Raw genomic sequence first — 14310 nt, forward strand, 5'->3', positions numbered from 1 at the left:
TTCCAGCCTTAGGCCTCAGTTTCCTCGTGCGCGTCAGGTGGGTGTCCGGGTCTTCTCCCCCCGGGTTCCGAAGAGCACGCGCAAGCCGGATGCCGGCTTTTGAGAACGTGGCTGTGTGGCAGAGCCTGCTGGGCTGGCTGAGACAGGCGGGAGCGCGGGCGGCCGGCCGCGGAGATTGGCTGCGGCGGGCCGCTGGCTCAGGGATTGGATCTCACAGAGGGCAGGGGCCGAGCTTTTAAGAGGCGCGAGGGGGCGTGCAGGGGAGTGTGAGCCTCGCCCGCCGGCCGGGTTTAGAAGCGCGCGCGGCGGCGGTGGCGGCGGCGGTCACGACGGGATCCCGGGCGGGAACCGAGGCCCGCGGAGCAGAGGAGCATCGCGGCGTCCCGGTCCCAGGCGGCGTGGCCCGCGGGTCATGGCCAAAGGAGAGGGCGCCGAGGGCGGCTCCGCGGCGGGGCTGCTACCCACCGGCATCCTCCCAGCCGCTGAACGGCCGGCCCAGGTGAAGGTGAGGGCTCGCCCCCGAACCCCGCCAACCCGGGCGGAGGGCTGGGGGCTGGGGGCGAGCTTAGATGGGGACGTCGAGGGAGAGGCTTGGCTCCGGGACGCCTTGGGCTAGCCTGGGACCTGCGGGCCCCGCTGCAGGGGAGGGCGGGGGGTTGTCCTGGGGACGGGGGCTGAAGAAGAAAGTTTGTAGGCCCCGGAGCCCCCCTTTTCTCACCCCCTCCCGCCCGCCGCCCCGCATCTCCGAGGAGGAGCGGCCCTGCCAGAAGCTTCACGTGGTGCCCGGCTCTACTGAGCCGGTTTCCGTTCTTCTGTGACGAGTGGTTTAGGTTTGCCGCCCTGGAAGCCAGGCAGACCCCAGAGGTCTGGGAAAACCCCGTTAGTTCCCCATCTCTCTGCCCCCTACTCCTCACTCCCACAGACCCACGCTTGCGCCTCCACTCTGCGGTGAGGGCCGCTCAAGTTCATTCATTAGAACAAGAGCTACTCCCCCAGGCATTTGTGTGAGTGTGGGTGTTGGCGCGCGGTGCTTTGCGCGTCTTGACCTTCGACCCCGTGGCCAGCTCTCTTGGACCTCATGAAGAGCCAAACGAAATCGGGAGGCTCGAGGGGGAGTGGATCCCAGGCAACAGATATCTGCCTGGGAAGTGACTGCCTTTTCCTGTTAGCTTTATTAACCGGTCCCTGCAAGCAGCCAGGGTGAGGAGTTAGGTTGCTACTGCATCTGAGTAATCTCTACTCTCCCCCCCCCCCACCCCCCCGGCAATCTCAATCTTCCTGGTGCCCCACCCAGTTAGGGCCCCAGCACCCAGAGTCCTTTCTTCTCCTCTCCAAGGTTCCCTAGGAGCTGAAGATGGGGGACAGCAAGAGGGAGGGCAGGACAGTTCCTGGGCTGGCCTGAAGCTCTGGCTGCGTTCAGGGGCCAGGGTGGCTCAGGGACAGATGAAGGAACAGCTGTGCCCTCAGCCAGCTGAGCCGGGCTCCGGGCTCTCTAGAGTCCTCAACCCAGTAGGCAGGTGGGTCCTGGCCTCTGAACTAGGGCGGGAGCAGGGGCTGGGCTTAGGCGGCTCTTGGCAGCAAGAGGATTTTCAGGTTGTGGCGGTTGGTACTGGGTGGGGACAGGTCCACTGCTGGAACATGCTCCCTTCCAGCTTGAAAAGAGCATGGCTGAGACCCTGGTGGGAGTCCCCTGGGACTGCGGGCTGCTAAAATAACTCGGAATCTGGGGGTGGGGTGGCTTAGGGGCAACTTCCTCAGTATGGATTCCCGTTTTCCAGGGTTCTTAAGATAGAGAATACCTTTCTTTTCTTGTGGGAAGTGAGCTCTCCCTGGGTGGGAACTGGGCAAGGCAGACTTGTTCCTCCTGGCAGAGATGGCTGGAGGGATGGTCCTGCCTCTGGAACATTCTAGGATGGAGGCCAGGATCTTGAGTCTTTTTCATCCTTTCCTCTTCTTCTCAGAAGGAACCCAAGAAGAAACAACAGTTGTCCATTTGCAACAAGCTTTGCTATGCAGTTGGGGGGGCCCCCTACCAGGTGACAGGCTGTGCCCTGGGGTTCTTCCTGCAGATCTACCTGTTGGATGTGGCTCAGGTAAGTGGAATGAGCCTGCCAGGGCTCCTCCAGCATCCTGAGGTAGGAAGGATTAGGGATTGTTCCATCTGTGAAATGGGACTGGAATCCTTACTTTGCTGCCTCTCAGAGTCAGCAGCGGATAAGAAATAAGAAGGCTTTGGAAAGTATCCAGCCGGGGGAATCTATCCGCTCCTGGAGTCTCAGCTGGCAAGGTCAGGCAACTTCTTGCCTGGCAAGAGCAATAGAGCCTGGAGGGGTAGGCGAGGGTGTGAGGGCGAATGGAGCCTGCTAGTGACGCTGTTCTAAGAAGAGATTGGCACACCGTGTCCCCATCTGGACAACAGTCAGCTGGCCCCGCTCAGGGGTTGCTAGATGTTGCCAGGCTTATAGATAAGGTATATCTCACCTTCACCTAAGAAGCAGAGGCATGTCAGTGGGCAGAGGGGCCCCCAAGTGCTAGGCTCAGGGAAGGTGCCTGGTGTGTGGGGTCTTTCACTGGGAGAGGTACTTAGGGAGAAGCAGGGCTCCGCTTTGTTTTGAGAAGCTTTGGCCAGGAGGCTGGCATCCTGAGAAATCACTTTGCCTGGGTGGAAGAATGGGAAACTCAACAGCCATGGATTTTGGGGCTCACACACCGCACTGGCTGTCTTTTCTTTTTTAAAGATCTTATTCATTTAACTGACAGAGAGACAGCGAGAGAGTGAACACAAGCAGGGGTAATGGGAGAGGGAGAAGTGGCTTTCCATCGAGCAGGGACCCCGATGCAGGGCTTGACCCCAGGACCCAGGGATCATGACCGGAGCTGAAGGTAGACACTTAACAACTGAGCCATCCAGGCATCCCTGGCTGTCTTTTCTATGTAGCATCTGGCTCTGAAAGCAAAGCATCTTAGTTGTATCCATTTCTAGGTGGGGAACATTGAGCCCCAGGAAGGACAAATAACTTCATTCAAGCAGCTAGTTTTGGAGCAAATCCCATGGGCTGGGTCCTAAGTGGGGTGCAAATATGAGAAACCTGTACTCCAAGTGTAGAACTGTTGTCAGGAGTGGGAGGGTAGGGGAAGTCGGATTGGGGAAGCTACAGTGTGGGAGAGGCCACCAGCTTCCCCACTCCCTGGAACAAAAGCAAAAGTAGAGTCTTGATGGGTATAAGGAAGAGTCTTCCCTTCCAGATAAGCTGTCTCTTTCAGGCTAAAAGATTTGTGGAGAGGGGAGTAGTTTAACTGAATAGTGACAGGCCACTTTCTAAAAGCATCTAAAGATTTCTTTTTCCACATCCAAAATAGAGCTTGACCTGCAAGACAGGGATTTTGACTCTGGTTCTGTAAGATAGAGATCATAACTCCCATTATACAGATGGGGAAATTGAGGCCCACTATGGTCACCCAGCAAATGCTCATTCTGCTATCAGGTGGTATGGAGCTCAGGGCTGTGAGAGCGAAGCAAGGAAAGGATTCTGGGTTCATTCTAATGGGTGGGAGTGTTTTCAAGGGCAGTGGAAGGGAGGACGTAAGAGAGCAGATCTGGAAAAATTTCTAAGGCACGTGGTGCTACTGACCGCTATCAGAGAACTGTTACTATCACCGTTAACAGGCAAGCAAAGATGCTTAAGGCCTGGGTGAGAGCAGCGCACAGTCCCCAGGACCTGGCTGGGACGGGGAGGGAGCCCTTGCTTTTGCCTACCATTGAGAGTTGAGGTGAGGAGAAGGATTAAGGGGTCATCTTCCATGTGTTCCCTATTCCAGGTGGACCCTTTCTCTGCCTCCATCATCCTGTTTGTGGGCCGAGCTTGGGATGCCTTCACAGACCCCTTGGTGGGCTTCTGCATTAGCAAATCTTCCTGGACCCGCCTGGGCCGCCTCATGCCCTGGTGAGTAGAGGAGAACTCTCCAAGCTGGCAGAAGGCAGGGCATCCGGCATGTCTACTAACTCTTGATCTTTCCATCTGGCTTGTCACAGACTGTGGGGTGAGGAGAAGAAATGACGAAAAAAACCCAAGTGTTGAAACCCTGGCTGAGGCCTCAGCCGCCCCAGGCATGGGCACTGCAATGCCCTGCCAATTCATTCCCAGGCTGGCCAAATTGCTACACTGAGGAGCTTCCCCCCTTCTCCAGGCCCCGTTGCTCCCTTGCGGTCCATTCCCTTCAAGTGAAGGGAAGTCATTTCCCACAGTGGCAGAGACAGTGCTGCACAGCGGTTGAGAGGTTACTCTGAAACCAGCCTGCCTCAGTTTCAACACCCCCCAAGCTGTGCAACCTCGGGCAAGTCACTTAACATCTCTGAGTCTCAAGTTTCTTCATCTGCAAAATGGAGATGATAATTATGTGTGCCTCCTGGGTTTATGGGGACGGTCACACCTTTTTTATATGTGAAATATATAGAACAAGAACAGTCTTGGCCCTTATTAAGTAATCTATAATTTGGCACCTCTTCAGAGTAGCTCCTGGTGGGGCAAGGGTGGAGGGTAATACCCAGAATTGAATAGCAGACCCATAACCTCTGCCCCCTTGGGTGATGTAAAGTACCTTATCCCTTGATACAGAGCCTATACTACTCAGCCTCAGGCTATAGGGCAAGGTTGGGGGAGGTAGTACTATAGATCAGACAGCAAAGGGAGACACATGGGACAGGCTGACAGGCTGGAGCTCTGGTTCCCTCCAGGACATCCTGCTCGGTGGAGGGAGGGGGGTGGATATACCCCTTTCATCTCCAGCCCATCCAGGCTCAAGTGGGCGCCTTCCTGCCCCAGGGGTGCCCATACCTGGTCTCCGGCCTTCAAAGCTCTTCCCACAGCCCCCACCTCACCCCCACAACTTCCTTTCCCACGAGGCCCCCCTCCCACCACAATCCCCCCGCCAGCCTCTGGCTAAGGCCCAAATTGGGGCCTTTGATCCAGGCTTTATGGCTGGGGTGGGGGAGGGGGGAGGGAGGACGGCAGCAGGAAGGCAGGAGAGCCTGCCTTACCTGGACAGGCTGTCCAGGTAGGAGTCAGCCACAAGGCTGGGCCCCGGATCTGAGTCCCTGGCAGCTGGTGGGAGGTGGGGCTTTGCTGCCACATCTCCTCATGAGGCACAGCCAATGGCAGGCAGCTACCCTGGACAGCCCCTTGCGGTGGCGGCAGCCTCCGGGTTACTTCCAGTCACACTTGGTTTCTCAGCGAAGGCGGCAGGAAGGAGCCCTTGTTCTCTGAGGAGACACGTGGATTCGGGCTGGAGGGAGGAGGACCGAGAGGGAGAGCAGAGGAGGCCCTCCCCGTGGGAAGTAGGATCTGAGGGCCTCACGCTGGGCAGGTGTGGCAGCCAGCTTGCTGAAGTTGCTGAGGGCCCTTCAGGCTCCCTTTTCACTTAACACCATATCTCTGTACATGTCCTCACCTGCCTGAGTGGTAATTCCAGTGATAATCCCAGTGATACCTCTTGAATGGTACCTCCACCCCTGTGTCTGAGGGCACACTGGATCCCTCGTGGACTGAAGGCCTGCCATGAGGGTATGGGACCTCCTTCCTGTCCCTACCCCAGTAAGGTCCTAGGCCCCTTCTTGTAGTGTGAAAAGAGCCTGGGCCTTTAGGGTCTATGAGCCCTGTGGCCAACCATCCAACCATCCTTCCAGCCCTCAAGAGCAGCCCCTGCCCTCAGCCAGCACTCAAATCCACCCTTCAGATCGGGAGGACTTTGACAGACACTTTCCCTGGAGTTCCCGAGGCTACCTGGTGAGAGGCCAGGGTCAGGCGGGCAGGCGGGGGTGTAGCAGGGCTGGGCCTGTGGCCTGATTCCCAGGCTGCAGACCCCCATACTCTCCTGCTGAGCTCTCCTGGTGTGAAAGTCACAGCAAGCACTTACTGTGTCCCAAGCACTGTTCTACATTTTAATATCAACTTACTGAAGTCTCAAAACTCCTCCCTTTCTGTGAAATAGAATCAGAGTCCTTCCAGTGGCCTGTAAGGCCTTACATGACCTGATACTCCATGTCCTCCAACCCTGTCTCCTAAGCCCGTCCCCTCTACTCACTTCACTCCAATCTCAGCGGCCTCCTTGCTACTCCTCAGACCTGCCCAAGCACCTGACTGCTTGGCCCAGCACACTTTGGCCTCAGGCAACTGCAAGGCCAACTGCTTCCTCTCAGGCAAGTCTTGGCACAGACGTCAGCTTCTCAATGAGGGCTCCCCTGTCTACTGTGCTGTCCGTTGTAACCCCAAGCTCCTGGTCCCCTTTAGCCAGCTTTCTTTTCTCTGTAGCCCTTAATCACCTTCTAATGTTATAGAATTTTTAAAAACTGTGGTAAAATATATATAACATACATTTTGTCATTTTAACTATTTATTTATTTATTTGTTTTTATTTTTTAAAAGATTTAATTTATTTGAGATAGAGTGAGCGAGCAAGAGAGAGCACAAGTCGGAGGGGGGAGGGGCAGAGGGAGAGGGAGAAGCAGGCTCCCCACTGAGCAGGGAGCCTGATATAGGGTTCCATCCCAGGACCCCAGGATCATGACCTGAGCCAAAGGCAGATGCTTAACCAACTAAGCCACCCAGGCACAAAACTCCCCCACCATCTTTAAAAAGATGTATTTATTTGAGAGAGAGAAAGAGAGAGCAGGGAGAGGGCCAGAGAGAGAGAGGGAGGATCCTGAAGCAGACTTCCCGCTGAGCATGGAGCCTGCCTCGGGGCTCAATCCCAGGACCCTGAGATCCTGACCTGAACCTAAATCAAGAGTTGGTCACTGGGGCACCTGGGTGGCTCAGTGGGTTGGGCCTCTGCCTTCTGCTTGGGTCATGATCTCAGGGTCCTGGGATCAGGCCCCACACTGGGCTCTCTGCTCGGCAGGGAGCCTTCTTCCCCCAGTCTCTCTGCCTCTCTGCCGCTTGTGATCTCTCTTTCTGTGTCAAATAAATAAATAAAATCTTTAAAAAAAAAAAAAAGAGTTGGTCACTTAACCGACTGAGCCACCCAGGCACCCCACCATTTTAAGCATTTTTAACTGTACAATTTAGTGCCATGAAATATATTCATTTTTTTTTTAAGATTTTATTTACTTATTTGATAGAGAGAGAGAGAGATCACAAGTAGGCAGAGAGGCAGGCAGAGAGAGAGGGGGAAATAGGCTCCCCGCTGAGCAGAGAGCGCGATGTGGGACTCCATCCCAGGACCCTGAGATCATGACGCGGGCTGAAGACGGAGTCCCAACCCACTGAGCCAACCAGGCTCCCCCATTAAATATATATATATATATATATATATATATATATATATATATATATTTTTTTTTTTTTTTTTTTTTTTTTTTTTTTTTTAATCAGAGAGAGAGGGAGAGAGGCCGAGCACAGGCAGACAGAATGGCAGGCAGAGGCAGAAGGAGAAGCAGGCTCTCCACCGAGCAAGGAGCCCGATGCAGGACTCGATCCCAGGATGCTGGGATCATGACCTGAGCTGAAGGCAGCTGCTTAACCAACTGAGCCACCCAGGCGTCCCCCATTAAATATATTCTTATTGTGCAACCATCACCACCATCCTTCTCCAGACCTTTTTCATCTTCCCAAACTGAAACTCTGTACCCAGAAAAAATAACTCCCCACACCTCCCTCCCCACAGTGACTCACAACCACCGTTTTACTTTCTGTGTCTGAATTTGACATCTCTAGGTCTCTAGTAGGTGGGATCAGGCAATACTTGTCCTTTTGTGACTGGCTTATTTCACTTAGTGTAATGTCTTCAAGGTTCATCTCTGTTATAACATGTGTCAGACTTCCATTCCTCTTGAAAGCTGAATAATATATGTTTAACTTTTAAATTATATTTATTTTTCATTTGTCAACTAGAATACAAGTTCCATTGGGGCAGTAACTTTTGTCTGTTTCGCTCACTGATCCATCCTAAGTCATAAGAATAGTGCTTAGCCCAGAGTCAGCACTTGAATATCTCTTGAGTAAGGGTTGAGTGTAATTAGGTGCTATTACTATGCTCTTTATACAGATAAGAAAATGAACCTTAGAGAGGTTGAATGACTTGCTCAAGACCAAACTATGTATAGTTATTGGTAGAGGCAGAATTGCATTCCTGAAGAATGGCTCCAAAGGTCTTTCTCTTAGCCATTGCTCTCTGTTGCCTTTTTATTTATTTTTTTAAAGATTTTATTTATTTGACAGACAGAGATCACAAGTAGGCAGAGAGGCAGGCAGAGAGAGGGGGGAAGGGAAGCAGGCTCCCTGCCAAGCAGAGAGCCCGATGTGGGGCTCAATCCCAGGACCCTGAGATCATGACCGGAACCGAAGGCAGAGGCTTTAACCCACTGAGCCACCCAGGCACTCCTTTGTTGCCTTTTATACTAATGACATGAAGTCAGTCCATCCTGGGGTCTAACCACTTTTGTAATGTTGTGGGAGGCACCATTGCGAAGGCAGACATTTACCCTCCCTTAGAGTGATTTCACTAAGCCTGGTCTTAGACCTGGAGTTGTCCTCCCCCAGCCATGTGTGTGCCCATGGTGTGTATATATGTGAGCTCACGCGGGGTGTGTGTGCACATGTAAGAACACCAGTGTTGGGGTTGCTCCTTCTTCCTGCCTTCCTGCCCTACCACCCAAGGTTTCACTGCCATTCATGGTTTTCCCAGCCCCTGCCTCGAGCCCTCTCCACTGGGGAGACTAGGCAAGGCACAGTGTCTGACCTCATGCTCCGTGCTCAAGATTTCAGTCCAGGGGCCCTGTGGCAGTCTGCACTTCCGGGCTTGGCCATCAGCCTCTTCCCAGAGACCCTGGGGTGGGTGGATTCAGGGGGAGGAATTTCCTTCCCGGCAGGCACCCTGTGGGTCTACAGAGCAATCTGGGCTGACCCCAGATCCTGGGGTTTTGGCATCCAGCCCCTACTCAGACCCCCTCCCCCCTTCTCCCAGGATCATCTTCTCCACACCCCTGGCCATCATTGCTTACTTCCTCATCTGGTTCGTGCCTGACTTCCCACAGGGCCAGGCCCTGTGGTACCTGCTTTTCTATTGCCTGTTTGAAACACTGGTCACGGTGAGTGTGGGTGCCTCCCCTGGGTGTCTGGTGGTGGGGAGGAATGAGGGCCGTCCCCAGGGCCTGTAGGGTTGGTGCCAGAAGCCACATCTGCTTGTCCATCATCTGACTGGCCGAGGGCCTCTCTTCCATGCCAGTGTTTCCACGTTCCCTACTCAGCTCTCACGATGTTCATCAGCACAGAGCAGAGTGAGCGGGATTCTGCCACTGCATATCGTAAGTGTCTCTCTGGCCCACTGACCCACCCACCAGGCACCATGGGGTGATTATTCCCTGACCCTCATGCCACATTTCTTCCCTTGCTGGGACTGGGTGTAAAGCTGTCTCAAAAATAACTTGATCCCTTCATTGCTCTGGTGAGAACAGAGAGGTTCAGGGACTAGACAGAGGTCATACAGAGCAAGGTCTTAAGTGTAGGCCAAGGTGCCATCTGTCCCACCATTGTATATCTACCCTCCTGGAGCAGCTGCCACCACCTGGGGCTAGAACTGGGCCTCTGTCCAGCCGACCTTCCTCCCTGGAGGCCGACAAGTCACGAGGCCCCTCCAAAGGACCTTTTTACCATTCAGGGATGACTGTGGAGGTAATGGGCACAGTGCTGGGCACGGCGATCCAGGGGCAAATTGTGGGACAAGCGGATACGCCTTGCCTCCAGGACCCCGCTGACTCCGCACTGGCCACGGAAGGTGCCAATCGGACACAGAGCACCACCTCCCTGAGAGAAACGGTGAGGCCCTTGGCGGTGCAGAGATGTGGGAGATGAGGCACAGCGGGGCGCTCTGCAGGCCTCCTCAATGCCATCCACGTTTATTAAGTGTGGGGCGTTTGATCTATACACATTGTTAACAGGCACGCTTTTCTGATAAGGAAACTAACACATACAGAGGCTAAATAATTTGGCCTGGGTCACAGAACTAGTGATTTACAGAAACTAGATTTGGGGAGATGAATGGTGGGCTGTCACACTCCACAGCCTGGCTTCTTAACATTCCATTTCTTTGGACTTTGCTTAGCTGTGGGAAGAGGCAGCTGGCCCAGAATGATTCTCCCATTTCACAGGTAGAGACAGTGAGGCCCCAGGGAAGGGCCTATTCCATGGAGTAGAGCTGCCAAGAGTTGGGATAAGATCGAACTGATTTAAGAGTTGGGATAAGATCGAACTGATTTTCTGTCGCCTTTATCTCCCTTGTAGCAAAATGCGTACCTGTTAGCGGCAGGAGTCATTGCTTCCATCTATGTCATCTGTGCTGTCATCCTGACCCTGGGCGTGAGGGAGCAGAGAGGTGAGGGGTCACTGGGGAGCAGTGTAGGCCCCAGCACTGCCTGGCTTTGTTCCTCTGCCTGGGCCGCAGGCTTGGGATGGGCCTCTGCTCCTTCCTCACTGTCTCCTCTGGCCCCCAGAACCCTATGAGACTCAGCAGGCTGAGCCAATATCCTTTTTTCGGGGCCTCCGGCTGGTCATGGGCTATGGCCCCTACGTCAAGCTTATTGCCGGCTTCCTCTTCACCTCCCTGGCTTTTATGGTGAGTGGGGGGCCTGACATGCTCAGCCTTGAGGGTAGGACGGGTGCAAGAGGGGTGAGGTAAAACAAGGACTGGGGCTGTGATGAAGCTGGAGGGACAGAGGGATGGGGGCGGGGTAAGCAGAGGTTCCAGAAACCTGGGGAAGCCTGGGCCCTGACATCACTTCTTTCCTTGCATATCCTTCCCTCTACCCTGCCCATCCCCCAGCTGGTGGAGGGGAACTTCGCCTTGTTTTGCACCTACACCCTGGGCTTCCGAAACGAATTCCAGAATCTGCTCCTGGCCATCATGGTGTGTGTGGGGCCCTGAGGGTGGGTAGACAGCCTGTGCTTTGAGATGATTCTTTGGATAGTCAGAGGTTGTTTCCTAGACTGGCTAAGGTTAGGAGGGATAAGGGAGGAATCTCCGAATCACTGGTCAGATCTGACCTACAATTGCTTAGGCAAGACTGTACAAGATTTGGGGCAAGATAATCCAGTAGGGAACATAGCAAAAACCAAGGCGTGGAGACCAGGAACTTGGAGACTTTGTGCTCAGCCGTGCTCAGAGAAGGTAGGAGATTAGACTGGGACTAGCACTCAGCTCCCCTGGGGAGCCATCCAAGGTGCCTGTCCACTTCCTCAGGGCCCAGATGGTGTCATCTAGCTGCCCACAGGCAAGGTTAGGAATATCTTTCGGCAAGGCTAGGAATATCTTCGAAGTTCAGGAAGGGCAGCAGGAGTTCATGACTAAGGAGTTCATGACTAAGCCCCTCCACCGTGTATCCCCAGCTCTCGGCCACATTCACCATTCCCATCTGGCAGTGGTTCCTAACCCGATTTGGCAAGAAGACGGCCGTCAACATTGGGATCTCAGTGAGTGGGGCTGAAAGGGTAGGGCCTGGGCATAGTTGGGGGTTGCTGGTGGGAGTCTCCAGGCTGACTCATCTTCCTGAACCCACCCCTTCCTCTAGTCAGCAGTGCCATTTCTCATCTTGGTGGCCTTCATGGAGAGCAACCTGATTGTCACCTACGTGGTAGCTGTGGCAGCTGGCATCAGTGTAGCTGCGGCCTTCTTATTACCCTGGTAAGTGTATGGAGGCCCACCTGGCTATGTTCCCCAGCCCCTATCCTCCTACCTCTTAAGCTCCTTGGGAATTCTGCGGGGGTTCTCCCGGTTGTGGGTCTAGGTTGGGGGTGGGACAGGTCTTCCTGTACAGTTGTATTGGTTGTGAACTTTGTAAGAAGACCCAATCGAGGTGAGAGATGGGCGGCTTAAATCTGGTCTGTGCCCTATTCGCTAAGCTGCATACCTGAGGGGGGCTCCGTCTCAGAGAAGGGGGCCTTCTTATTACCATGAAGTTGCCATGTCTTCACAGAGCTGTGTGCCCCAGGGCTACAAAAGTCCCAGAGGGCCACCTCTTCTTACTGACACAGAGGTGCCACATGGGCTAGTGCGGGCCCTGATGCACTGGGCGGGTGGGTCTTCATGGCCTCACAGCCACCACCACACTGCAGGTCCATGCTGCCTGATGTCATTGACGACTTCCATCTGAAGCAGCCCCAGTTTCATGGAACCGAGCCCATCTTCTTCTCCTTTTACGTCTTCTTCACCAAGTTCGCCTCCGGAGTCTCCCTAGGCATCTCCACCCTCAGTCTTGAGTGAGTGCGGTGGGGTCCGGGAGCAGGGCTGGGCAGGGCGGAGCCCCAGGGGCCCCGGGCTCACCACTCCCTTGACCACTGGGTCCCACAGCTTTGCCGGGTACCAGAGCCGTGGCTGCTCCCAGCCGGCACGTGTCAAATTCACCCTGAAGATGCTGGTGACCATAGCTCCCATAGCCCTCATCCTGCTAGGCCTGCTGCTCTTCACACTGTACCCCATCGATGAGGAGAAGCGGCGGCAGAACAAGAAGGCTCTGCAGGCTCTGAGGTGAGAGCGGGGAGGAAAGGAGTGGGGGAAAGTCCGATCTAGGCCCTCAGACCCTGCCTCTTGTGGCCAAGTCCTGACTTACCTCCTGCACATGGACGTCTTCCCTTGAAGGCTCCTCCTCTGTTGCCCCTTCCCACAACTGATTGAGGAGAATGGCAGCTGACATCTCTCGATACTTAGCTGCTTGCCAGGCTGTAGGCCGGCTGGTTTTGCATTTCTTCATTCAGCAGCTACTTACTGGAAACCTACTAGGGGCCAGGTACTGCTCTAGTGGCTGAAACAGACAGAATCCCCGCCCTCACCGAGTTTACTAGGGAATGTGCCTTCATGATCTCCTGCAGTCCTTCAAGAACCCTAGGCGTCAGGAGAGTCCCGAGATTCCCACCCAGCTGATAAAGAAACCCAGCCTTAACCAGGAAGAGTAACCCGCCCAGCTGAGAAGGAGTAGAACTGGAGTTTGAGCCCTGGCATTCTCACTCCAGAGCCTGCCTTCTTCACGGCTCTCTGGGCTGGCAGGACCTCAGGAGTGGTCTGAGGCTGCCTTTCTGGAGACCAGAAGGCATGGGGAAGTGAATTCATGGTGGTCCATCAGCAAGCCCAGGCCAAGACGTAGTCCCGGGGCTTGTGATGCGCTGTGGGCAGCAAGAACTGCAAACAGACCAACTGGCAGTTTCTGGATGAAGAGAGGGAGTGAGCCAACTGTCTACAACCTGTCGTTTAGACTCGTCTGACAGCTGGCTGTAGGGCCGATGTCTGGTGAGGAACAAGGCAGCTGGGGAAGGGGAAGGATGCTTCCTCCAACCCATCTCCTCTGGCTCTTGCAGGGAAGAGGCCAGCAGCTCTGGCTGCTCAGACACAGACTCTACAGAGCTGGCCAGCATCCTCTAGGGCTTGCTGTGTTGCCTGAAGCCACCATCCACGGGGACTGGGGCCCAGACCACAGGAGGAATCAGGGCCTGCCGGCCTGTTCGCTGACTAGCTGATCTCCAGGTGCCAGAAAGGGAGCCAAAGACTGGAAGAGTAAGTGGCCCAGGATACCTCCTGTGCCTACGGTGGGGGGCGCTGTTCAGACAGCCTCCTGCCTCTCATCTGCCTGCCCACGGGGCCAAGCCCCAGGGCTGCTACTGTGAATATGCCATGGACTGATGAGGCCTAGCCCAAAACACTAATGTAGAAACGTTTTATACAGAGACTAATTAATAACTTAATGACCGTGTATATAGCAACGTGTGTATGTATGTGTTTGTGTGCTATTAATGTTATTAATTTTGATAAAAGCTGGAAACCAGAGGTGCTTGTTTCTGTCTTTGCCCTCAGCCACTCACTGAGCCCTTCTGTGCTAAGACAGGGAAATGAAACTGCAGGTGCCCTGGGGAGCAAGACTGTGTCTGGAGGCGTGATAATAGCATCGGCTAACGTTCACTAAACACCTGTCTATACCAGGCATGGTGTGGAGGCTTTACCTTCATTGTGCTGGTTCTCAAATTTAATCCTTAAAACAGTCTTGCTACATTGGGACTATTCCCCTTTATTTATTCATTTTTTCTTTATTAGTATTTTTGAAGTAGGGTCCATGCCCAGCATGGGGCTTGAACTCACCACCCTATGATCAAGACCTGAGCTGAGATCAAGAGTCGGGCGCTTATCCAGCCGAGTCACCTAGGTGCCCCAGGTCTGTTCCACTTTGAAGACGAGTAGACTGAGCTCCTGTATAGAGAGGGACCTGGTTTAGGTCACATGGCCAAGAATTGCCTAGCTGGAATCCCATCCCAAGTCTGTGAATGTCCACCCTTC

General features: G+C 54.3%; 1 protein-coding gene across 4 annotated transcripts; it reads left to right on the forward strand.

Moving 5' to 3' along the window:
* Nucleotides 1-254: 254 nt before the first annotated feature.
* Nucleotides 255-13806, forward strand: MFSD2A (MFSD2 lysolipid transporter A, lysophospholipid). 4 transcript variants are annotated; one of them, XM_059135084.1, is made up of 14 exons: nucleotides 255-505; nucleotides 1965-2093; nucleotides 3820-3944; nucleotides 8962-9085; nucleotides 9223-9301; nucleotides 9655-9812; nucleotides 10278-10368; nucleotides 10487-10608; nucleotides 10816-10899; nucleotides 11379-11462; nucleotides 11561-11673; nucleotides 12105-12248; nucleotides 12340-12516; nucleotides 13341-13806. In XM_059135084.1, the coding sequence occupies exons 1-14, from the start codon at nucleotides 413-415 to the stop codon at nucleotides 13402-13404; spliced, it is 1587 nt and encodes a 528-aa protein (XP_058991067.1). In that variant the 5' UTR covers nucleotides 255-412; the 3' UTR covers nucleotides 13405-13806. The 4 variants fall into 4 exon arrangements, with proteins under 4 accessions (XP_058991067.1, XP_058991069.1, XP_058991066.1 ...); XM_059135083.1 differs by having other exon boundaries at nucleotides 256-505; nucleotides 1962-2093; XM_059135085.1 differs by lacking the exon at nucleotides 255-505 and adding an exon at nucleotides 1616-1679 and having other exon boundaries at nucleotides 1962-2093.
* Nucleotides 13807-14310: the final 504 nt, after the last annotated feature.

Source organism: Mustela lutreola, chromosome 10, assembly GCF_030435805.1.
Source record: "Mustela lutreola isolate mMusLut2 chromosome 10, mMusLut2.pri, whole genome shotgun sequence".
Lineage (NCBI taxonomy): Eukaryota > Metazoa > Chordata > Mammalia > Carnivora > Mustelidae > Mustela > Mustela lutreola.